General features: G+C 38.2%; 1 protein-coding gene across 2 annotated transcripts in view; it reads left to right on the plus strand.

The window, feature by feature from the left end:
* EPHA6 (EPH receptor A6) overlaps nucleotides 1-26,245 on the plus strand; it is a 524,483-nt gene that overhangs the window by 443,006 nt on the left and 55,232 nt on the right. For both annotated transcript variants that reach the window (XM_086629497.1, XM_086629571.1), the window contains one exon: nucleotides 13,990-14,051. In XM_086629497.1, the coding sequence (XP_086485623.1) occupies nucleotides 13,990-14,051 (62 nt within the window). The remainder of the gene's footprint in view (nucleotides 1-13,989; nucleotides 14,052-26,245) is intronic.

The raw sequence follows: 26,245 nt of genomic DNA on the forward strand, positions 1-26,245 counted from the left end.
GGGTGTTACGTCTTTCTGCATAAATGGATTGCCTCAAATGTAGGTGTTTTTTAAATGTAGACATAACTATGCTAATGCAGTAGTGCTTAGATTTGCTAGTTGCATCAAAAGTCTGTCACTGCTATACAGCCATTTCACTAGAAGCAAAGCTTTCAGCAGGTCTCCAAATATCCATCCTAGATTTTTACAAAATCAAGCCCATTTTCAGACAGTAGCTTCCTTTTGATTTAGCTATCATATTATGTCACAAATTATTTAGTTTCCAGTTATCGCACCTGTTAGCAGTACAAATTCATATGATTTAGTTGATGTAGGTCTATAATGACAGACGGATTCACATAAGCCATAAGTACTTTTTCTCAAGTGACATCCTTTTATATATTAAATAGAATTCTTAAACTACTCAGCAGTTTACACTCCTCATCATGCTTACACTGGCATGAGCTACACAAGCTTACCCTCTCCTTCATAGTTACATATACACACAAACGTACACATATACACACGTGTTGTGAAAAAACAAATCACTAAATTGCCAGTGCTGCATCTATTTCTTCAAATTCCATCTCTTCCAAACTAAGACAGTGTTGATTGCTCCGTTTTGGGGAAATTCTTAGCTTACTACTCTTGCGGTGTGTTAGCAGCTCTTGACTCAGTCACATGTAGAGGGTTTCTTATGTAAATGCATACCCATATTGCCTGGCAGAAGTTACGGATAGAAAAATTTATGGTATGCTGCAGTCTTTGAAGAGTGTCAGAGAGATTGTTAAGCTTGCTGAGTTGGAAAGGAACAGAAGGAAGGCAAATACCTTTCCTACTGTTTCTTTCAAGCTGAACTCCTTTCCTCAGCTTTTCTGTTGACAAGAGCAACTAGAGATGAGTGTCAGGCTATGAGAGACTATGGAAAAGTTCCCATTAAGTGAATCTCCCAGACCCCCTTCATACTGTTCAGCAAACTACTTTAGCAGTAGAGGGGGAAAAAAGTCAAAATTATTCTTTCCATACACACCTTTCTATGAACATCAGTGCTGCGATTTGCTTGTGAATCCTCTGATCTCCCCATGTAATCAGCACTGGATCATTGCCCCCTACTTCATTCACAGAGCACCTCTGAAGCTTCTGTGAAAGCATCTTGATAGGACTTTTTTAATGAAGTATGAGCATCAGTTATTTCCTACCACTTATTTTGCAAGGATTAATTATCCAGCTCTTTAATATTTTAGGAAAATGAATGCAAAGAAATTAGGCTTGATAAAACAATCCATCCCTGTGAACCTGAAAAAATGTGTGCAAAAAATGAGGATGCACTTACTTTCCAGAAACTTAGACATGATATAGGACAGTTTACTCACTGCTGTTTTGGACTAGATACTGACAGGACTCCTCATCCACATAAAGTACTTTCATAGAATCGCAGAATCATAGAATGGTTTGGGTTGGAACCCTGCCATGGGCAGGGACACCTTCCACCCCATCAGGTTGCTCAAAGCCTCATCCAACCTGGCCTTGAACACTCCTAGAGACAAGGCAGCCACAGCTTCTCTGGGCAACATGTTCCAGTCCTCACCACCCTCAGAGTGAAGAATTTCTTCCTTAGATCTAATCGAAATCTGCCCTCTTTCAATTTAAAGCCATTACTCCTTGTCCTATCACTGTATGTATATTATATAAAGGATATCCCCTTTTCAGTGTTTTACTGCCTGGTTGTCTATGTATGTTAATCTAACATACATTGTAATATTCATGTTTACTACAGGGAATTTCTCAAAAACTCAGACATAACTGTAGAATACTAAACCAGATCATTATCAGTTTTTTTTTCCCAAAACTAATATTTTATTACAATTTCCAAGTACACCTGAGTGAGCCCATTATTCTTGATATTGCATAAACTGAAAATTGAAAGCAAATTGTATTGACAGACCCTTATTGAACAAAATTACTCAACAAGAACCATCAAGGAGCAACTGTTCATAGTGAAAGTCAACTATAATTATAGTACTTCAATAATGAGAAAAGTAACTTCTGGGTTTTTTTCAGTTAATGCATTTTTCCCTACTCTGCATTCCAGCAACTAAACTGCTGTATTTTTTGTTAAATGAAAGTTGCTAATCCTTTCTCAGTGACTCACAAATTGATTCTTTTATTGCATATGCATTTTCTAGGATATCTAAGCCAAATAGCTCTTCTAGTTTATTCTTTCCAGCCTCAGTGCTATTTCACTGGAACGTCTAGCCTATAAACCCTACAATTAATACATAAAGATGTGTATTTTGTGAAGACAGTTCAATTCTATATGGACTTTTCCATTAGGCAGGCACGAAGTACTTCACAACCAAAATATGGATGAGCATTAAGTAACATGAACAGTGAGAGAAACTTTTTTGTGTGTTGGTTCATTAGGGTTTAGCTTGAGCTATAGAACTGAGATTAAGTTCTGAGTGTTGAATGTGATAAAAGGAGGTCTTCATTCTCCACCCTTGCTAAATAGCTCATTTCATGCTCAAATGGTCATCACAAAGAATTGCAAACATTTTAGCCCTGGAAGTTCAGAAAAGTTTATCTGTGTGTGTGGTCATTTTTACATGACATACATTACTATTGCATATTTTTAAAAATCTGGCCACAGAAAATGTGGTAATTTATTGTAACGAATATGTGAATTGAAGCGAGTTGCTGTTCATTGCTAACAGGAGCAGAAAAATAGTAAGAGGAGAGCTGGAGGAGCCTGATGTATACACTCAGAAATGTATTTGTAAATAAGCTACACACAGTTATTCTTTATTCCGAGGGAAAAAAATCTGGACTCCCTTTTTAGCCTAGCAGTGAAGCATTGGATGTGAAAGCAGATTCAGAATTGTTTGACTTTTTGTGAGGTGGGAGACAGAGGGAATAGCTAACTTCAATTTGGTTTTTCAATCTGTTTTAGGTAGGAAGCCAGTGTACCTTTACCAAGTTCAACTTGCTGAAGTACCATTCCCAGACCCAAATACTGTGTATGGGAAACAAAATGCCTAATTCAGGATTCTACATTGCTATTTTACCAGCCTGTTTAGGTGCCTTATACAGTTGGGCAAGACTAGACAGTTCTGGACTGACTCATATGATCTGTTTGTGATGCATAGTTATGAAAATTTGACTCCTTCCCTTGAAATGGATTTTTCCTTCTCAGAAAACATCTAGATATTGTTACCTATGGAGATTTCTCCACAGTTACAGGAGTTATGAGAGATGAATGCTTTTGGTTTTCTTTTTCATATGTCAATGGGTTTCCAAATTTTTCTTATTTCTTCAAGATGTATACGCTTGTCTAAAAGCCTCTGCATCTAAAGTTTGCTGCTTGGCTCATCTTCATTGTAACTCTGCTTTTGTTCATGATCAAAATCAGAGTTGAAGGGAGAAGCTTGAGAATGTGTGCCTTCATGTCCTGAAGGTAGAAAACCTCAAAGAGAAATGAGAAAAAAAAAACATAATGTCGCAGAAATGTCACAATGTTAGGTCCAGTGCATCATTTATTTGTTGGAGTCCTGACTCATGAAGTTTTGTTTTCTTAATTTTGGATTTAACAACTCACACGTTACAACTGAAGCTTCCTTTATGGACTTCAGAAACTTCGGGAGTATTGATATGTGGCCTCCACTGCTTCTCAAGATGAGAAACGATGCCTTTCTCATATGCAGAAAGCAGCAAGATACTCATAAACAATAAGGGAGGTGATGACTCATCAGTTTTGTATAGCCCAGAAATTTAAAGTTTGTGTAGACCAAAGGGAAATAGGAGCAGAGCATGTGTGCTCAAATAGTAAATGAAAAAAAATACATAAAGGATATTCTAAAGCGCAAGATATGTCAGAATCTTATCAAGATCACAATCAGACATAGTAATGAATAATCAAAAAATGCCCTGACATTTCAGAATAGGATTAAAATCCTATTACCTTAATCATGTCATTATACTTATGAAAGCATAAAACATGTTTTACTGTAAACTTATGCAATTTTTTATTTTGCTCATTTTCAAATCTCTGTTGTAGCTTATAGCTTCTAAATATAACATATCTATGATAATGGGTAAATTCACAATAGAGATTAAATAAGCTTTTTCTTATGTTTCTTTTTCTTAAGTTTCTTATGTCCCGTAAGTACCTGTTATATGTCATGGCATACTGAATATGGATGAAGTACAGAAGCCACTGATACACAGACTTAATTTTGTTTAAATTCCTTTACATGCTCTGGGGTCAGCAGGGTAAGCGATCCTTGTTGCAGTCAGACTCTGTGGACTCGTTTTGAACCAAAGAACGTCCCTTGCTCTTTCCACAAGAGGATGTAGAGTGGTAAGAACATTGAAAATGTTAAGACTAACTGAAGGGTGAAATGTCATTACGTTAAGCAAAATATGCAGAAATTCAGTTATAAAAAAAGTGAGGTGAATTGTTTTGGTTAATCTAACGTGGCAAATCTCTCAAACTGAATCTGAACAGATTTTGTTAGTATTATGGAAATTTTTTTATCGTTCTTTGCTTCAGTGCTAAAGTGGAAGTGCTGGAATCTTTAGGGTTCTAAGTCAAATTTCAAGCAATATGGATCTTATACCAGAATCAGTTCTATTAAAAACTGACTTCCGCCCCCCGCCCCCCTTCCCCCAAACATAATTAAATTAAAACTGAGCGGCTGCATATTTTGTGGCTGGTCATTAACAAATTGCCTGTTCTTGCAAAGAAACTATTCTACATTCTCTCTCCTACTTATACACTGATAAAGACTTCCTTTAATGCTGGGATTTCTTGAGTTAAAATGGGACCATGTAACCTAGTGTTTGAGACAGGATGGTCAAAAAAGCAATCCTTGAGCTCTGTTCATTGTTCTGACTTGTGATTTTTGTCATCTCTCAAAACCTCTTTCAAGTCAGTATAAGGTGGTCCCTATAAGACATAGAGATGGCACAATAGTTCCAGGGTACATGACTAAGATTTTGATGCAAAAATCAGCTGTTGTAATGATCTGTGGAAATTGTAGAGCAACTGCCATGATTCAGATTATTTTTTAAGATGCATCAGTTTACCCCACGGGCCCAGGCTGGCACGGTTTCCTCTCAGGATCAGGGGAACATGAAGACAATGCAATGCCCTCTTTGTTCACACTTTGTGCAGATACAGCGTTTCCCACAGCTTTTTCTTGCAGACTGACAACTTGGGTTTTGTGATACCTTGGCCAAGTCACTTCATCTCATCTTCTCTTTTCACCATACATAGCATGGATTTCTTAGAATCACAGAATTATAGAATGGTTAGGTTGGAAGGGACCTTAAAGATCTAGTTCCAACCCCCCTGCCATGGGGGCACTAAATCAGGGTGCTCAAAGCCTCGTCCAACCTGGTCTTGAACACTTCCAGGCATGGGGCAGCCACAACTTCTCAGGGCAAACTGTTCCAGTGCCTCACCACCCTCTAAGTGAAAAATTTCTTCCTTATATCTAATCTAAATCTCCCCTCTTTCAGTTTAAAGCCATTACCCCTCATCCTATCACTATATGACCTTGTAAAAAGTCTCTCTCCAGCTTTCTTGTACCCTTTAGGTACTAGAAGACTACTATAAGATCACCCCGGAGCCTTCTCTTCTCCAGGCTGAACCCCAACTCTCTCAGCCTGTCTTCATAGGAGAGGGCCTCCATCTCTTGGATAGTCTTCGTGGCCCTCCTCTGGACCCGCTCCAATAGCTCCATGTCCTTCTTATGTTGGGGGCCCAGAGCTGAAGGCAGTACTGCAGGTGGGGTCTCATGAGAGCAGAGTGGAGAGGCAGAATCACCTCCCTCGACCTGCTGGCCATGCTTCTTTTGACACAGCCCAGGATATGGTTGGCTTTTTGTTTTATCTGATTTATCTGTTTATAGGTTAGTATTTGAAAAAAAGTGTAAAGACTGTCAAATGAGATGCATTAGATGTACTTAGAATAGTTTGTGTAGCAGCTTTCAGAACTGGCCTACAAACACATGAGCTCTTGTTCCTCTCCATGTATACTTCCGAATCCTAATAAGCCATCTTGCCCTAATGATGAAGGTTTTTCTTTTTTATTTCTGCTTGTAATATTCATGTAAACATAAGCAGCAGGAATAAAATGGATCTTTCTTCATCCATATTACATTTGTAATGCTAATGAGTATGTCGAAAGAGATAATACAGATAACTAGCCCAACAAATGGAAACTTGAAGAAATACAATTTTTTTAAAAAAAATATATGACTGGAAAGTACAAATGCAGAAAAAAAAATCAAAACTTGGCCAGTTATTGTAATTCTGTGGTATAATTTTAGCCACTATTTCTGTCTCACTTACCCAACCTCCAATTAGTGACAAACAACTGTTTCTTCTGGTTTTACCCTCTCCTGCACTCCATTTGCTTCTCTCTCTCTCTATTCTTGCGGAAAGTCAAGAATAAGAAAACAAATCATGGAAACAGAGCAACTGCTTTCTCTTTACAGTTCCACCTTTTTTTTCCCTCAAAACCTTCCAGAATATCTTTTTTAGGCACACTGGAGGATTGATACGAAGGGGTTGCAGAAGCAGCATGCCAGAGAGTGCTGAAACTTTTGTTATCCGAAGCACGTTCTCTCTTTGTCATGTGAGAAACCAGAACTGTTTGCAGTGCTTGTTGCTGCAGGAGGGGTGGAGCAAAGGATTTGAGAAGGTATTTTAGAAGTATACATACGGACTTTTCTTGGCTTCCAAAACATACCAGCAGGTGTAAATTCTTGCCAGTGGGTTACAGAGTAGTGAATGGAAAAGTATTTAATCTAAAATTACAGTAAAACAGCTCAGAGAACAATATTTTCAGATTGTGTTGATACAACAAATCTTCAGCTAGCAGTGACATCTATATGGCCAGAGTTCACTGAAAAATAGTAACTTATGCTCATTCATGTATTTTGTATTTTTATGAATTGATTTTGCAAAGGTGTCTTCCCTTGACCAAACTAACTAAACTAATGAAAAGTGGTATATAGGTACAGGAAAACAGGAGCACTAACAGCAAGATAAGTAGGCTGTATCTGTGTGATTAACAGCAAGATGTATATATGTTAATGCGACCCTGTTTGCAAACTCTAGCTTCTGAAGTCTCAAGAAGAGGGTTGGAACTGCAACTCCTATTTTTTGAGGCCGCTTGGAGCACAGGTCTCAGTCAGGGACCTCCTGTAACCGAAGTCAGTAATGCAAGTGGTGTGACTCGTGGCCAAATTCTCTTTGGCTTCCCATGTATTGATGTGGGCTAACAATGCAAAACATGGCAGAATTTTTTTCAATTCATTTTTGCATAATCATTAGTTTTATTTCTTTCTTTTTTTCCTCCATTGGTTTTGTGTTATGGAAAAATATAGGGGTTTTTATTCAATGAAGTTAGTTCTCCTCTGATGCGTACAACTGCATCATTATTAGTAGAAGCAGTGAAGAAGCTGCAGTGCCATGGCAAGTGGTGCTCCTGTTTGAAGTGATTTGTAATGAATGGAAGTAGTGTGAGATCTAGGGATGCCTTCTGAGCCCTGGGCGCTTCAGTGGGGGACACAGAGCTTTATTGTGGGTGCTTTGCACGCTATTGGAGTGCTGAAGGGCCCAGCGCTAACCCAGGGAGTGACCATGCGTTTTGCTCTGTTAGTCTTATCGCTTTAGCTTTAGCAGAAGGTGGGTTAGTAAAACAGAACATGACTTTGGAGTGAAAAAATGCCTGATGAGGTGATTTTCTGAGACACGTGAATACCGACCTGCAGAAGTGATGGAGCAATATTTTCTTATATGAACTAGAGAACAGATTCAAACCTTTGCTGTTTTAAGTGGAAGAATGAGTATCCTGTGTTTATGTCAACGGATCTATTCCCAGAATGGGTATTAAAGATTTCATTATAAGTAAAGACTGTAGAAATCAGCATGTACTAACAGTATTCTTTTTGGAGGCTTAATCTTACATAAACAAATCATTAAAGTGGGCTTTGCATCTTAATTTAAAATGACAACAGGAGACAACAAGCTGAATATTTTGTCATTGATATGATACTTCAGATTCTCCTCCTTATTCATCACTCTACCACTCAATTAAATTACACACTATCAAAACCTTGTGTTGTGAAAAAAAAAAAAAATAGAGAGAGAACTAAAAATATATACGATGTGAGTTTTAAACATAATTGGTATTTTACATTATCCTGCAATGTATGGCTTTCTTTTTTCTTTTTTGCATTCCTGATTATTAAAAAAAATGTCAAGCAGATTGATCAGTGGAAAACACAAAATTGTAACGTATCCTGAGGTGACATGACATCAATATAGGTTGTTTGTCATTTATGCTATTTTCATTTGAATGGCATTGCAGTACAGCTGAGTGGGAGAATTCCAGTGAAGAACTTTCTCAGGGAAGAAAACCCACCTTGTCACAACCAGTCAGCCTCTTGTCACAAGGTAGTAGTTGCATCAAAACAGTGAATAACGCCTGCACCTTCTGCAGATTCATCTAAGTTCTGAGTAATGAAATTTCGGTCCTTTTTCTGCATCATGCCAAGCACTGGTACTGCTTTTGCGTGTTGAATCTGGCTTTCTGAGATGGCGGGAGTCTGAACTGGATCTGCTAGAGCCGAAGATACTCCATGTGCGAGGAGGGAAAGCTATTTCAGCCAATATCCCACACATGTGTCTGGAGTGGGAATATTTATAATTCCACAGAAATTATGAAAACAGTGAATCTGGTTATGTTATCATGTATATCATGTATAAATATTATTATAATTTCATATCGTTCTCTTAACTATGTAGTAAAATGATAAATTTGTTGCACTAAGGTACTGAAAATGCTAAATCTGATAGATATACATAATGTGTAAAATCAATATTTGGGGTTAAAAGCTATTGCCTCAGAACACTTTATATAATTCCTCTAGTTTAAAAGTCATTTTTTCACGATACTCCCTACTTCAGCACTGCTAGGTATCTAAAACTGCTTCAAGAATTCTTTGTTTGACTGGTTTGATCATTGAATCCATCTTCAAACCTTTTTATATTTCGTCCTCCTCCAATTCAAACATGAAGTTTTGTGCTCTCTTCCAGCAGTGTCTTCAGTTTTTAGCTCCTAGATACTCTTCACCTCTGTCTTTTATTCCAAGTCGTCAGCCCCAGCTGACATCTTTTTCAGTGTCCTTTTTCCATGCCTTCTCTCATGCGGATCTTGGCTCTAAAATTAACCTGGTGCTTCTTCAGATACTTCTCCAGTGCATATGCCTGTATCTATTTGAAAACACTCACCTGAATTGGTCAAGTCTTTAAACTAGAGTTTGAGTGTCCAGCCATCTGGTGAGGTGCACCCACACCGCGTAGGGGACTCGTCATCGGTCGCAAGAAGTGTCTTCTGGTGCGTGCTCTCTTTTCTGTACAGAGTTCCCCAGGGCTACGTGTGAGCTTTCACAGGTGCCCATGGAGCGGGCCCACGCAGCACTGGCACGGCTGACTCTGTGCTGCAGCCTGGGCCGTCCTTCTGAGTGAGCCCTGAGCTTTCCCAACTCCCATCTGTATGGCCTCCCGCTGCTGTTTATCTTTAAACTTGTTTCTTCAGGTAAAGATGTCCATGTTTCATATGTGTAAGCAGTCATAAATATAGGCAAATAATTCAATACCTTCCAGAATTGCATTAGCCTGCCACATGATGAAATAATCTAAGATTGCTTCTGTGTCTCAGCTGTCTCTGTCCCCCTTCCTTTTTTCATGCTTATCCTTGTTTTAAGGATGAAGAATTCATCTTTTTTAGTACCATGAGACCAACATGGATTTTCATAATCTAAGTAATAGTCCTTTTATTTTTCCTAGAGGCAAACATTATGCTAGTTTAAAAATCTCCCAGTATTATTTTTCAAAGTCAGTTTCGTACTCCTCTTTAAAGTAAAAGCAGTATTCTGTGTTTGTACAGGGTTCAGCACAGACCTTAATCTGGACTCAAATTGTACCACAGTATAAAGAATATCATCTGTTCTTTGCATCTAAAAAGGAAACTAACATCAACTAATGTCATCCATAGCCTTTTGTCTTACCAAGAACTTTGGTCTGTACAAGCCCTGGGTTGGCTGCCACCCTCTGACCCTTAGGAGGGTAGGCATCCCAGATTGCGCTGTGTTATATGTAGGCTATCAGAAGTAGAGCTGTGCTTTCAGAGTTTGCTTCCGGGATCTGGAACCGATGGAGCGCCACAGCTATACACATCAGGATCAGTGTTTTTCACAGGGGAGTGAAAAACCAGTCTCTCCTGCTGCCTGCCCTTGGGACTGGTGACAGTCTCTGGACTGAGATGCCCATGTTGGATTCTCCCCCTTGGATATGCCAGAGTCAGCTGCTCATCCTCATGTCTCAGCCAGCTTCTGCAGAGTCAATTACTAGTGCTAATTACTATTCCCATTCCTTTAACCATTTATGAACTGGAGAGTCTGTTCATTTCCCGTGAATGCACAGTGGAATCACTTAAGTGCCTCTACAGGATACTGAGCTAGGGAAGAAAATACAATATTGTGGGTTGGTAACCAAACACAGCCTGGTTGGGTGTACTATATGGACTAGATGAGGAGGGCCACTTAATTTTCTGAGCCTGTTTTTCCTACCACACCTTTGAAATCAAGATGTGACCTACCTTATGTTTCCTGACACTTGATGTACTTACACTCGTAAAATATTCAGAGATCCCTGTATGAAATTTGCAAACCTATAAAATGATTGGAATATAATTGTATGCTGGAATAGAATCTGTATGTTACCACTTTGATGATAAATGTACCCACTGGAATCTGCTGTGTAGCAGAGTTTTTTACTGTATCTTCAAGCAACCAAAACAATGGGTGAGATATTTTTGATCTACAGGTACTCCAAAGACAAATGCTGTGCTGACTAAAAGTCTCACTCAGTATCCCCTGTCACAGTCCAGCTTGGAATACATAAATATGTTCAGTGATACAGCCAAAATAGGATGGCTTTTATCAAGTGCTGCCACACTATAAGAAGATTATTTAAGAAGTTAGTGTTAGGATCCAGATTAAGATTTTTGCTCAAGATAATCAAGTGATGGCACTAACTTCATTTTTTGTGGTGTTTTGACACAATCTTTCATCAAATTCATTTGAAATTTAGGTGGGTTGGAGAGGGATACAGACTGTCTGTGGAAAGCTATCAGCCTAAGTGACTAAATGTATTGTTCACTGAATTTCCTGAATACTTAATGGTATACTGATCTTCCAACACACAGCAACCTATATGAAGATAAATACTACTTATTTTGGTGTATTTACCGGATCATGCCAGTCCTGTGTTATCATGTGGAAGAGCTGGTTTTGTGTGCGTATTCTTGAAACAACTCACTGGTATGATGCAGTATTTTCATCAGGGATGGCTTGATGCGTTAAGGCATATCATTTCAAGGATTAAAGAAACACATCAAGCAAATTAAAAACTCATAAACATTATCCAGTGAAAAACACTGAAATGTCTTTTTTAAATCCACAGATAAATGCATATAGATACATTTCGTAGTTACTTTAGCCTAGAAGTTCATAGTGTTGGTCTGAGCAAAATGAAGTACAGTTTGTTGGGTTTTTTTCTGGAGTGGGGCATAATTTGTGAGAGAACGTAGAAGAATTAAAAATTGTTTTTACAAAGTAAGTATGAAAATAATTTATGTTGAAGGCTATGAATCTTAGGAGCATAAAAGATGTAATGAGAGCCTATGAACCTCTAGAGAACCTTACAAAATAGCTTCTGGGAAGCATAGGGTGCCAAAGGATTACTAAAAAGAAACTAAAGACACTGTTTGGAAGCTCAGTAGCTCCATTTGTCATTCCTTTCAAATGCATATCTTCCATAAAGGTGTTTAGTAGATGGTTTACTCAAAAAGAGAAATTTCTGGGTAACTTATGCCTGATCAAATACATGATCTGATATTTATTGCAAGATGCTGTTGTCTGCAACAATTTAGAAATTACTACTTGCTTGAGAGAGTTCTGCATATAGTAAGGTCCTCTAGCATCAGGCTGCCATTTGTTTACTTCTCTAGATTATAGAATGTTTCTTCCACAGGGAGATGTCAGCCCATTGAAAATAAGCAAATGGTAAAGGTAAGGGAATCTAGGTCATTAATGTGCTCAAAACTAAAGAGACTAGGCTATACAACTAGTCATCATTAGCAAGCCAAAGTAAAGAAAACATTAATTTTAAAAATACTATGATCTCTAAGAGCTTAAAATTGATGTATAGTTTCAGTTTATAATGCAAAAAGCAGGGTATAACCAAAGGATGCAGATGAATATAAATTGATTTGGTGGCAGATGCACATCTGCATCTGAGACCAAACGTTCAATTAAAAAAAAAAAGAAGCTGGTAATTCTTCACACTTCAGAAAGGCTATCCAAAAAGACTATTAAGGCATCTGAGAGTTTTCACACAGAAAAAAAATGTACTACTGTGCCAACATTATGAAGCAATGTTTCATTCATTGAAGACCTAAACATGAGGGTGAATGCAGGAAGAACCCCAAATTTTATTAGAAGAAATAAGAGGCTATTATGAGAAGCTCCAGAAGGACAAGACTATGCTACGTGAATGAGCGTCATGGGGGTAGCTGGAACTCTGAGTCAACATGCTGTGATGAACAGAGAAATGGCTCATTCACTTTTTTAAATTCAAGGTTAGCTGTAACAGCTTAGGAGAAATACCTGGCTGTGGCTTATTGTATGTTGTGGACACTTTAATAAACACTTCCACTATTAACCACGCTGAACAGAAAGTTAGCATGTACAGAAATGGACAATTCTGCTGGAACAATCATAATGCCCCTCTATACTTTCTCACCCTGAACACTCTATTTGTTTCTCATCCCCTCGTCCAAATAAAACACAAACATAATTCGAGAGGCAAAGAAAATAAAATCATGAAAGAGGCTTCCTTTGGATTTGAAAAATATTGGAACAGCTAGTGTTGTATCAAGAAAGTGAAATGGGCGGACTCGTGGTGTCACCTCTTGGCACACCTCCAGTTCCCCACAAACCCCAAAAGAGACAGGCATTCTCAGGGAAATAAAAGTTAGCCTTTTTAAGAGTTTTTACCTCCTTCCCAATCTTACGTATTTATTCATTACATTAGTTTTGCATATATTAGAATGGCTCCTCTGTAATATTAACAATTCTATAAAACGTCTTGCTGCGTAGCTTGATTAGCATGCTAATTGGACCTCTCCTGTCAAGCAGTTCTAGAGTGGTAGTTTATTCCTGGGTATCAACAGTGAAATGGTGTTTAGTTAAGTACTCAGTTTAAAAGTTTAACTTCAAGTTTGGATGTTCTTTTAAGAAATACGTAATATGTTATTCTACTTCAATTTGAATATGATCCCACCCTGGAACCATACAGGAAAGCTGTGCTAGTTGAGCAAACCTTTGATTTGAGTAACATTGTGTATGTATTATATATGTACAAATGTGAATTCACAGTTCGCTGGATTATACACACCCAATCCACACATGCAATCTAGGAAAGATTTTTTTATGACATCCTCTTCTATCTTTCTATCTGTATGCCCCTAAATCAAGATATTTTTCTTTGAGATGAAAACTATAGCACTGAATTTGTAACTTCTTGGATATGGCTTATGAATTTTTTTTTTTTTTGCCTTAACTCATATATTCCAGAATTTTACACAGCAAGTGTTGCTATTTGGAAATAGAAGGCTCTTCTTTGATCCTTTTTAAGGGGAGAATATACCAGAGCGAATGATGCACGCTGAGCTAATCCAGTATCAAAAAAAATAAAAAAGATAGAAAATAATTATTGGAGAATAACACAGGCAATTGTGTTTGTGATATAAATGAGGATTTTGAAAATATGGAACATATTTAACTACTGCGAATAATCTGTGCATAACAGCTGGAATTATAAAAGCCCCATAATATGTCTATAATCCTGATGTGTTTCTTTGCTGTTTTGCAGGCAGACCAGTAATGATTGTAGTTGAATACATGGAGAATGGATCCCTTGATTCCTTTCTGCGGGTGAGGTGCCATTTTCTGATGACATTTGAATAAGACACCATTCTAGGTTAAGATTTTAAATCATTTGTCATAAATTAATTTCTACATAATGTTATTCATGGATTTTTAGTGAAGAATAGAAACAGTTTCCCCAGGGTACATTTCTGAGGTACAGTGATACATTAGAGCATGGCTGGAAAAAAAGAAGATTTAAACTAAATATAATTGATTTCTTCTACAAAAGTAGTTCCCATATTTAGCAAAATGTGTTCCAAATAGTGTTTTTGTGAAGGAAAAGATAAATTGAAGCACAAATGCCTATCCTTATGGAAGTGGTTAATTTTTCTCAATCACCTTCAAAAATACTTTGTTACGGCTTTTTTTGGTTGGTGGAGTGTAGAAGAGACTCAGTAATTGATTTATGATTATTTATGGTTACTCACATTTAACAAATTGAATTAGAAAACAGTTCATGGGTGAAATGTCCTAGCATTAATTAACCCCCAAAGGTCACTAATAAACAGTAAAGGGCTACAGAAAGCATAAATAACATGTTGGCACAATTGTATTTAATTTTTCTTAGAAAAGTAGAAGGCAAGGATAACCCCCCTAAGCTAAACTTATCCTAAAATAGTCTCTTAGTTAACAGAACCCCTGGCAATGCTCCAGAGGCCCACTGACATAAGATCCTGTGTGAATAATTTGATTGTGAAGTATTTCAAATTTGTCTTAAAAAGTCCTTACTATACTGCTTCCTTTCCATTACTGTCTTGCAGGATGATAAAGGTGGAGTTGTAGGCAAGGTCTGGGTAGGCAATAGGAGGACTACAGGTTTGTGAACTCGTTTGGAAGGGTATCTCAAGTGCAAAGGAGAGGTGTTCGACAAGGAGCTGTGAAAATATTTGCATGAAAATCTAGACGATGGTGATTCAAGGATGCTTTGGTAGCAGGAAGAAGGAACTGCTAAGAGAAAAGAGTGAATTAGCAGGAGGGAAAAAAAAGCCAACACTTTAGAAAGACGACTGATATCAGAGAGACGGAGAAAAAGTCATACACAGAGTACTTGTTTGACAGCAGGTTGGGAAAAGAGGTAGCGAGAAGAAAAGAGCATCTGGAACAGAGGATACTGTCCTGAAAGCACATCAGAGCCATTATCTCAGATATTTCTATACATTGTTTCCCCCTTCCTTTTGCTTTTGATTATTCCATAGTATTTTTTATTTAATGTTTCTTGTTGTCCTCTTCACTGACTCTCCCAAATAATTTTTTATTTTCCTTTGTCAAGACACATGGCAGATATCTGCTCTGTTGTCAGAAACACACCAGCACCCCAGTTTCTGGTGAGAATTTGCTGATCTCTCAAAATGAAGTTATTTTTCTGGAGAGTTTGATATCAACAAGTTCTTCTTGGGCAGGTTTTAAAAATCACCCCTCTCACTTTTCAGGCTCATCTCAGACAGACTGCCACTAATTTGAGTACCTGGGGCTTCCCTGGTCTGTAATTTTCAGCAGTGACCCAGGAAGACTCACCTGAGCCTGAAACTCTGCTCTGCGCGTGTGCATGTGTGGTGTGCGCAGGATTTCACAGAAGAGAATACAACCAAATACTGAAATAATTCATGAGGCAGAATTACCTTTCTCTGAAGTGCTCTACTACAATATCTACATTCCAATTATTATTCACATGCATTTATTTATCAGAATAGTTACTATTTATTAGGATACTTTAATAGAAACTGACATCAGCAAAATTATGATGTTACTGTGAAGCAATACTTCTCACATTGCATCAGACATATTTGTAGGCAAAACTGCTGGGGAGCAATGTGAGCTAATCATTTCTGCAGCTGCTTTCCGTGTATATTATTTTACAGTTTCAATTCACACTTCAGATATGGTTTATTCTTCTAAAATGCTTTTTAAAAGGACTTTAGATAATATTCAGCATCCCAAAGCACTGTAGATATATCATCAGCATTTCTGTTAATAATTAGCAGAGCAAATGGCTGCAAAGTAACCTATTTATAAAGAAATCCAGCTGCTTCATTAATAATAGCTGCTTCCTGCAGATATGAGTCTACATTTTTAAAAGCTTTTGTGAAGCTACGAAGAAGCAGAGAGGGTTTATCTTTAGCAATCCTAATGAAAGGTGTTCAGTGAGTATAACAATTCTTATGTGGTGAGATTTGGAAGGGCTTAAAAGATAGTCTATCTTCCTTATTATTTAAAGGAATCAATTGTTACAGTGCAAAGTGGTTTAAAAGAGAGGGGGGAAAAAATCCATTTCTCACTGTAAGAAATATTCCCTCCCACACCGCAACCTGCAAAAATTAACCAGCATATCCCTCCAACCTGTCCTTCTCCAAAAGCCTGCAAAAATGGGTCAATCTTACGATTTCAAAGTGAAACTCTGTGGTGAATCATGTGAGGGCATTCCAGAAGAACGACTCCTCGAGGAAGACATTTGCCATCGCCCTCCTCACAGCTTTGGTGGAATATTAGCTTTCATGCCATTACAAGTTGTGCCACAAATCATAAGCTCCAAGTAAAACTCCCCTTGACCCCTAGACCCTAAAATCTTAATAGCCTTTACTTCCTTGCTTTACAGATAGGGAGATAAAGCACTGAGATGTTAAGTGACCCACAGAGTATTGTGCACAAAGTGCATGGCAGAGAGTAGAAATGAAACCAGTTCCCCTGAATCGCAGGCCAGCAGCTTACACTCATCTTCCTCTTACTTAGTGCTGAATTTTGGTTGCAGTTATGTGACCAAGACCCCAGACCAGTGCCTTAATTTCTGCTATTTGTATGAATTAAACAGTAAACTCAGCTAGATTATGTCTTCCCCACCCCACAAAATATCCTGTATACTGGCTGATAAATTTTAGCTTTTGGGTAAAAAAAATGGCATACGTTTGCCAAAGAATGCTTCAGATATATTCTTAGTGGAAAGGCATCAGATAATTAGAACTAATTCTGTAAGATGATGGTAATTAATTACAGCAATTGTGCACCATCAGATGTCCTAAATTGCTGAAGACAATTGACACTGCATTTTCCTCAGAAATTCTGCATTATTTTTGCAATTATACAAAACTCATTTCCATAAGAGGAAACTCAGTTTTCTTTTTGTCTCATATAAGATTGAGGCACATAAGTTAATCATCCTGCAAAAGTAAATCTGAAATTTTCTGTCAATAACATGGTTATCTGACCAGAAATAAGGTACATGTGACTTCATTTCTGGTAACACTTGGGGAGATTTCTCTGAAAAAGGATATGAGCTTCCAGCTTAGTATTTCCTCAGGGGCTAGAGGCTCCTCTTTCAGCATTACTCCAACAGCTGCCAGATAGAAGTAATCTGCGCTTGGAAAGAAAGTGGCTAATACTTCAGCTTGGGAATTGAGGAGAATCAGGTACAATTTCCTCTTACCAACTTCACACACAGATTTTGGATGGGACACGTTGTCTTTACATTTCAGTCACCTGCCTGTGTCATGGAGATCTTAGCAATCACTTATTCTGCAAGGACATAAAGTAATAAACACATAAAGAGTTTAAAGGGCAGCTATCTGTACTGATAGAAAAATGTACCTAGTAATTAGATAGGATAGTTGCAGTCAGATATGTTTGCTCAAACTTGTTGATACAGACTACAGAATATACAACAAGACAGACAACCAAGAAAGACGCATAATAAAAAGAAAGAAAGAAAGAGGAGAAAAAAAAAACAAAACTAAAAATCACAAAACCTTTTCAGCAAGCAGTTTGCCACTGCTGTAGGTTTGAGATCCTGTTCTCTGAGCATGGCCATGACTAAGTAAACTACATGAGTATTGAACCACTGTTTGATGATCTTGCAGTCTTGATACATGATATCGATGCAATCCCATTTTGCTGAGGGAAAACAGAGATGACCACCCAAGCCCAAGCAGCAGTTTGGAGGGTGATACAGTAATATAACCCAGATCTGAATCCCAGTTTCACTCCCTTGCTGTTTGTGCCGGACACCACAACGGTCAGATGATTGCAATAATTCCTATAAAGGTCCTTTGCCCAAGATTGGTCCTTTCACCCTGACACACCCTCCCCCACTTAGCCCCACAGCCCCACAGACTTGTGCTATTAAGAGTTAAATCTCAACTACTGTTTTCACAGCTCCATCTAAAGGGTCATTCTTGGCTCAAATAATTGGATTTAGCATCACATAGACAGGAATGGGGTGATTAGGAGGCTATGTGGCTTGTGTGCTTGGGGGGCCTACTGCTTAGTGGGTTCAGTTGCACAGAACGATACCCAGAGAGCATCTTCTGGCTGTGGTCTCGGCTCACCCTTCTCGTGCATCGTTCAGTATGGGCATGGATTTAAACCACAGAAAAGGAGTGCATCTAGAAGCTGACTTTTGGGGATGTTTGTGGTTAGCTACATAGAATCATGTAAAATTAACCAAAAAACTATCACCGGAGTACTTCTTTAGCTTCTTTCAGTGTTTTTCTGCAGCTGCAGACTACTGTCAGTGTTTCATTCCTGCTCAGTGTCCAGTGTGCTAACCGATAGCGCAGTGAGGCAAGAACCAGGGACACAGCAATACTGATCAGATGAGAACTCATGGCATTGCAGCAGGTTCTGTAGCAGGGCTGATACTCCAATAAACTATCAGCTGTATCCACAGCACTGTATTTGCTCACCCTTCTCTATTAGGAAGGGAATGTGCACGCTCCAGGGATCAACGTGGGAAAGGAAGCTTCTCAGGGTTTGCAGCGTTTTCCCTTAACTGTACCCTGAAGAGACAGATGTTTAGTTTTGAAAGATGCTCCAGTCTTGCCCATTTTTGTGAGTATCTGAGCTGCAGGAGGAAGGGATTCATTTACCTAGGGTAATCACAGGGTCGTCTCGCTTTTTTTGTTGTTACTGTTTGCAATAGTAATGCTCCTCTTCCTACCTAAAAAATTGTGACTGATATATTTCCTTTCACTTCAGAAAATTAAAATACTTGTAAAAAAAGTTAGATTTATTTACAGGCATGCATAGTAGGTAAAAATGCTTTAAAATATATTTTGTTCTTCCAAAGAAAATATTTTCTAAAGATTCTATAAAAAATATGCCTAACTGCTTTAGAGCACTAAATGCAGCAGACTGTACAGCAAAGGAAACCCTGGAATTCATCACCAAATTTTAATCCCTTGAGGCCTGTCTAGCAGAGGCTAAGTGTAAAAATGTGTGAAAAAAAAAATGTTACTAGAAGGAGAAAATGTTATGATATATTGCTCTTTGATGCAGTAATCGTTACGAAGTTACTCTCAGAGCAGCTTTGCTACCAGGCTCATCCTTTTTTCAACTAGAGTTTAGATGCTGCAGCAGACACCTACATTTAGTGAGTTTGGGGGAAAGGGAGAAAAAAGAAAAATGAAGAGTTTTAGAAAGTTCTACAAAACGATGTTGTAAAGTATATATTGTATATCCATCTAACATCGCCTCACTAGACAGTCAGCTGTGGGGAAAAGAGGCTAGATGGCCTTTCCTAAGTTAAATGGTTCACGTTATTATTTATCTGCATCCAGAGAAGCAACAACATTAGAGCTCATAACTAATACTCCTTCTTTCGCTTTCACACAGAGCATTCATGTGCACTTTTATTTATTGGAGCCATGTTCCTTTCCTGGTAGGATAAAGGTGGCATTTTTGCTTTCAAAAATGACTCTGTAAAGAAGAAAATCTGCACTGGAGACTGCTGATACCAGTACTTTTTTCTGAACTGAAAAGAAAAAATGAGCAATTAAAAACTGAGTTTGAATGAATGCATTACCTTAATAGTGACATTGTAAGCAGCATGTATTTATATGAACTAAGATTACACTGAGAAGCTGTCGCTGATGCTACAGAGCCAACATTTGTTCTCAAGCAAAGTTTTACCCTGCTAAGAGGAGGCAGAAAACAGTATTTCCGATTTTACTGGGAGAAGTTAATTTAGAAATGCTGGGTATTTTTGATCACTGTAGATATTCTTCCTACTGAGCAACAAGAAATTTATTGCAAACTGTCTTGTATTTGAAGCCAAAAAGAATTTGATGGGGAATGTGAACACTTTCATTGTGCTTTTTATTTTGCAAATTTGTGGAGAATACATAAGAAACCAAGAGATTAGAACAGCGCTAATGTCATCCATGTCTTTAACAAGAAGGAAAAAGAGAAGCCAAGAAATTACAGGCCAGTCAGCTTAATGTCAACTGCTGTAACATTTCCAGAACAAATTATCAAAAAAGTATAAGCACCTTAAAGATAACAGCGATATAAGTATGAGCCAACATGGATCTGTCAAGAACAAATTATGTCAAACAGTCTAGTTTCCTTTTGTAACAGGGCAGAGGCTTTGTGGGTATGGGAGAAGCAGTTGATATCATAAATCTCAACTTTAGTAAGGCTTTAAAACTCTCACACATGAGATCCTTATGAGCAGCTAGAGAAATATGGTCTTCATGAAATTTATGTTGGTGGACACTGTACTGGCTACATACTGTATGGAGAGCATGGACTTTGGATGGAAAGATACATGAAGTAGGGTTGTTCTGCAGTCTGGGTTTCCCCATATTCTCATTAACCTTCTGGATCCTGAGACTGCAACTAAACTTATGAAATTTTCAGGCAACGCAAAGCCAAGTAGGAACACAGGCAGACAGCAGGACAGAGCTAGAATTTAAAATCATCACAACAAATTTAAGAAATAATTTAGTAACTAATTAGTTTTAAAGAACAAATTGGAAATAAGTAAAGGCAAGGGCACAATACTCCGCCGAGGCTGGAATAATCTGCTATAGAGTAGAGGACAGTGGATAACTGTTCAGAAAGAGTTCTGCCAGAAGAAATTAGAGGTTGCAGTAGGTCAGGGGTGTCACGTCGCTGTGACAATGGCAAGTCCCACAATGGAATCCAGAAACAGGAGTATCCTCTGCAAGGTCTGCGAAGTAACTTTTCCCGTCTACTTCACATTGGCAAGGCCACAGAGTACTGTGTCTTGTTTGGACCTTAATACTTCAGAAGCTGTTTGGAGTAGATAGGCAGAGTCCACAACAAAATCAAAAAGAATCGTTGCCGAGCAAATGAGATCTGTGGACTGAAAGCAGCGTTAAGCCCAAAGAAAAGGGCAAGAGAGAGATTTAGTCTTCATGGGCATAAAAAGCAGTTGCAAAGAAGAATTGAAATCTGTGCCAGTCAAAGTGCCGTGCTGAAGGGAGGCATCTTATTTAAGTGGGCATCTTACTTAAGATGAGGTATAGAGTGGGTAGGGTAAGAAATATTGTCCCTAAAGGTCTTCAGGTGCAGGTTAGAGAAGCATGTCAGGAATGACACAGGGTAAGGAGATTATCTGATTCCCTCTTAAAGTCCTTTCTAGCTCTGTGGTTCTGTGGCAGCTGTATCTCAGTGCACGGAAGTGGACAGGGACATCTGGTTGTTCCAGGACATCCCTTTCTTGTTGCCATAGCTAAGTAAGGAAAACAAGGTCACAGGTTGCAAGGCTACTGCTGCTGGTCTGTCCAAATTTGGGGATGGCTATTGCATCCTAAAATATACTTTAGAAAGGCTTCATCTGGCAATATTTTTTTTAATAATAAAAATATTTCCTGTATTTTTAATGGTTGAAGAGGCACTTAGATTCTTGTGTAGTAAGATTACTCAGTAGCATTTAAAATGAACTAAAGTAATTTCAGGTTTTTATGTATTACATTTAATGAAATTAGGTATTATTAATTGTATGGAACCCTGTTAACAGTTGATTAAAGAAGAAATTGACAGTTGACCTTGTTCAGTACTAGTAATATAAACCTGAGTGCAATCCATGTGATAGTATGAAGCATGAGTTATACTTCCAGGAAATATACCCAGGTGCAACTTGAATTTTGGAAGACTTATCCTAATAAAGTTCTACCATTTACTTTGCATGGTAGCATAGTAACCAAAAATGCATAGCAAAAACTACATCTTTCATACAGTGACCTGTAGGAACTGTCACTGGTGAATATGATCTAAATTAGACATAGACACATCATTTTCAATGCTCTTCTCCATCTAAAATAAGATCTAAATCATCTGCAGTAAAATATTTAGACACGTAGCAAATCCTGTATGCTTCTCAGAATATAAGGGCATAAAAGTGCTCTGACTTAGAAGGCAAATGAAGTGAATTTTAGAATAGACAAAAGTCCTGAAACAGAAAAATTCAGCAACCACACCTCCAAAAGGTCACTCAGTAGTGAAATGGAAAAAATCTAAATTCCAAGGGCTTGTAGAACAGCACTGAACTAGTGCACACTGGAGCTGGAAACTAGAGGGTTAAAAGCAATGAGAGAAACTTAGGATATCATCCTTCCTCCCCTACAGTAACTGACCCTCTTCACTGGCCCATTGTACATCAGCACTATTGAAAGGTCTGTAGTAGGACATTATTTCATGTACTTAGGGTTTTTAAAAAGCAAGCTGTAGCTGAATGAAAAAACATTTTTTTCAGGGCATTTGCAGGGCTGCATAAATGCATTGGCAACTACTCAGATATTGCATCTATACTCAGCTGTTGAGAAAAGTTTATTTAGCAAAGCCATTAAAGCCTGATTAAAATTTGATGGGATGATAGGATAAATGTGGTAAGTCCACTGAGGTCTGAATTGCTGCCAGTATTGATTAACACCCTTAACACCCCAGTGGGAATCCTATCAAAAGCATATTTCGAATCTAAGCCATGGGAATCAGAATAAAGCCCTGGGTAACAACCACCATATCATTCAGATGAGTGTTTTATGTCCCTATATGACAAGCGAATGAAACGAGGTAATGGAATGTTGTCAAAGGATTGGTTTGACTCACAGATGTATGTGGGAATTTACAAATGATGAAAATATGAGGCCAGATTCGTACCTGATATAATTTCATCAACTTGGTTGAATTTTCAAAGAGTTAAATATGGCCCATAGTCTCTGTCCTGATCAGCTTAAATCAGACAAATAATTTGATGTATTGGAAGATAACAGTTTATAGATTGCAAGGGAATACAATTGGCATGGAAACTGATGCATAAGTGATTACAGAGAGACTTGAGAGAGAGAAGACTGTTTTGCCGATAGGAAAATTGTAGTTGTTCCAACTGCAAGGCTGGCAATGAAACGGTATAAAACCAAGCATGAGAAGGGACAGAGGAGAAGAGATGCAGAAGAGGATTCAGAAATATACAGAGGGAGAAGGAGGACAGAATAAAATTGCAACTGGTATGTTTGCAAGTCTGTCATTTCTTCAAAGGTGGAGATAAGACACTTGAACTTTCTGTGCCAAGGCAGAAGCCCAAAGAAATTTGAAAGGAGGGAGAGAATGGCAAAAGCGTGAGATTGTTTTTAACACAGGCATTTCTGCTATACTGGTAAGATAAATACTGAGATTTGGAAGGAGCAGAAAAAGGTTATGTTTTATGAAAAATCAGTCAAGCATGGTCTAGATTTGAAAGAGCACAAATTAAAAAAGGAAGGAATGAATGCTTGTGGTCCAAAGGGGCAAAAGGTTAAGGGAGGTGTTGCAGATGATTCTGAAGTTTATTGAGAGAATAGAGCTGTTAACAGTGATAAGGAGGACATAAAATCTAGAGGTTTGAGTGGCTGGTCTTGTTTGGTACTTGAGAGGGAGGTGGGAGCGGGGCAGGGCTTGGTTGGCTGTTTTGCAAAAGTGAGTCATAGGTGCTTTGTTCCAAATCCTAATTCTATAGTTAGCTAAAAAATGTTATCCATACAGGGTAAGTGTGAAGAGTATTAACTGTTTCCAACTGGCTTAATAAATTTTGAGTCAACATTTAGAATTATTAAATAAAAAGCAAAACTCAATTCCCATGTGGCTTCATTACATGAAACAGGAGGTAGAGTTCGTGTCCTTCCTTTATTGGAAGGGGCTTAAAGTATTTAAGAATCTTCTCTTTTGTCTCTCTTTGTTTAATTGCCAGAAAGTTTTTATTTAAAATATCTGTCACTGTCATGTTTTGCACTCTGAGAGGTTCCCCTTATTCTTGTGGTAAGGGCCTGTGATGGGGAATGTCATAGTCCCATAACAGGGGATGGCCTTTTGTAAAATGTCTGGTTAACACACTTGTGTCTTGACCCTCAGCTGAGTGTCGTCTGCGGAACTAACTGCTTACAGGTGACTTTGATGAAGACAACAAAGAAAAGGGGTTGCTTATAGGTGTGACATGATTGTTTGGAGAGATTTACCTCCGCTTTTGCATGGGGAATTTAGAGATAAAAAGTCTCCAGAGGGTTAATGCTAGAGGAACTGTGAAAACATTCAAGGGGAAGAGTTGCTATGAATTAATCAGAAATAGCTGGTTTCAAAGAAGTGTTATTAAATGTGCTTTGTTTGGAGAAATCTGTGTGGCTTTTGGCCACTGACGGAAGCGTGGCTCCTTAAATCCGTGTGTTGCTGGGAAGTGTGATGAAGCTGTGAGGTGTTCTAGCTGACAAGGTATGTTGGTACCTGGATTTTTGCATTCTGATATGTTGGCTTAAAACAGCAACTTGGAAACCTAACCATGTAGCAACTCTGCAAATCATCCTTTCACCATTTTCTTTCCACTTTTTGTCTTGTGCTGTAACCTGATACAGCAGTACTGATCAGTAGTTAGTGAATGTTGCCTGTAATGCAGGTTTTTCATATACTGCTGCACTTGGACTCTTTTTCCAATTGATTTTATGAAAGAAATTGAAAGAGTTTCAAGACACTCTCTACAAGTTGTCCAAATTGCAGAATCCACATTGTCTCTGCTTTTTCTACTAAGTTTGTCTGTCTTTCTGTTTGTACCCAATAGAGCTTAATTGAATAATAGTGACTTTAGGAACTAGTTCCTCCAACTTCTTTATAGGCAAACAACTTTTTTTTCAATTTAGCAGCCCGTTATGCATGCTGAATGACTTACCATTTAAGAATGCATAATTTCTTGATTCAAGTAGAATTATATATTAAAGGCAGGTCTTGGTCTAGTATTGCCTCCTTTCAGAAGATAGATTAATAACCTGAGAAGGAAGTAACACTAAACTTCTCCATGTCTGGGGTTTTGTGGTTGGTTGGTTTGTGGATTTTTTGGTAACCTGAATTACATCTGAGTACTAATTCCCTACTTCTTTAAATGTTTATATCATGACTAGCTAGATATAAACCTCAAATAATTGAATCGTGATGGAAATGCTGAAATACTTTGCTGATCAGAGATAAACATATCCATACAGTTCAGCTTTGCTGAAACTGATTAATTAACTGATTTTACTGTAGACTTCTCCCCTACAAAAATCATCTTTCTTAAATGTATGAGCTAAGCAATAGAAATGTCCTGAATGCTGATCATAACACTGCTACTTGTCTGTAGCCCAATGCTGAAGGTGTCGAAAGATAAAATGAAAAGTTAACTTGCTTGCAGGGAAGAGTTGTTTTTGTTTGGCTGTTCCTGCTAACATAAAACCTGCCTCACTGAATAATCCATGAGAAGCTAAATGTTTGCTAGCTGAGGTCACTAAAAATACTGCTGTAAGCAGTCTGCTGTAAATGGTAGATAGGGCAGACCTAAACCAGGCAAAGAGCCCATAATCAGATTGCTGTGCAGATACTCACTTGGTCTCTACTGCTGCATAATTCAGGAACCTTCTGATGTAGGAGGTACAGAAACATTAACTTTAGTGTTGCAGAAGGGAAACCGAGGCCCACTAAGACTAACCAGATGGACAAGCGTGGTTAACAACATAACTCTTATTCATGTGTTCAACTCCAACAGATTTCAGCAGTTAAGCAGCTTAATTCATTCACAGGTCTGAGCTTAATGGGCTTAGTCAGCCAGGAAGACTTTGGAAAAGCTACATGACCCCTGAATTTCAGCCCGAATCTCCTTTTTAATCTGGTATTCAGAGATTACATAGTGCTAGGTGCCGAACAGACATGAGGTAAAGCCTCAAACTTTTTCTAGGTTTGTTTTGGTTTGTTGTTGTGGTTTTTTTTAAACAAACAACTTCCCAAAAAAAGCAAAAGTGAGGCAATAGCAGTACAAATGCAGACAATCAAGGCTGAGGCAATAGAAAGAGAGGGTTTTGTTTCCCGAGGCCATGGAGTAAGAGATGAAGAAAGGATTTTTCTGTGCATTATCATTCTTGTATTAAAAAATACTGTTTAGGGAAAGTGTTCTTAGTAACTGAGGATAAAAGACA

The sequence above is a fragment of the Tauraco erythrolophus genome, chromosome 1 (genome assembly GCF_009769465.1).
Source record: "Tauraco erythrolophus isolate bTauEry1 chromosome 1, bTauEry1.pri, whole genome shotgun sequence".
Taxonomy (NCBI): Eukaryota; Metazoa; Chordata; class Aves; order Musophagiformes; family Musophagidae; genus Tauraco; species Tauraco erythrolophus.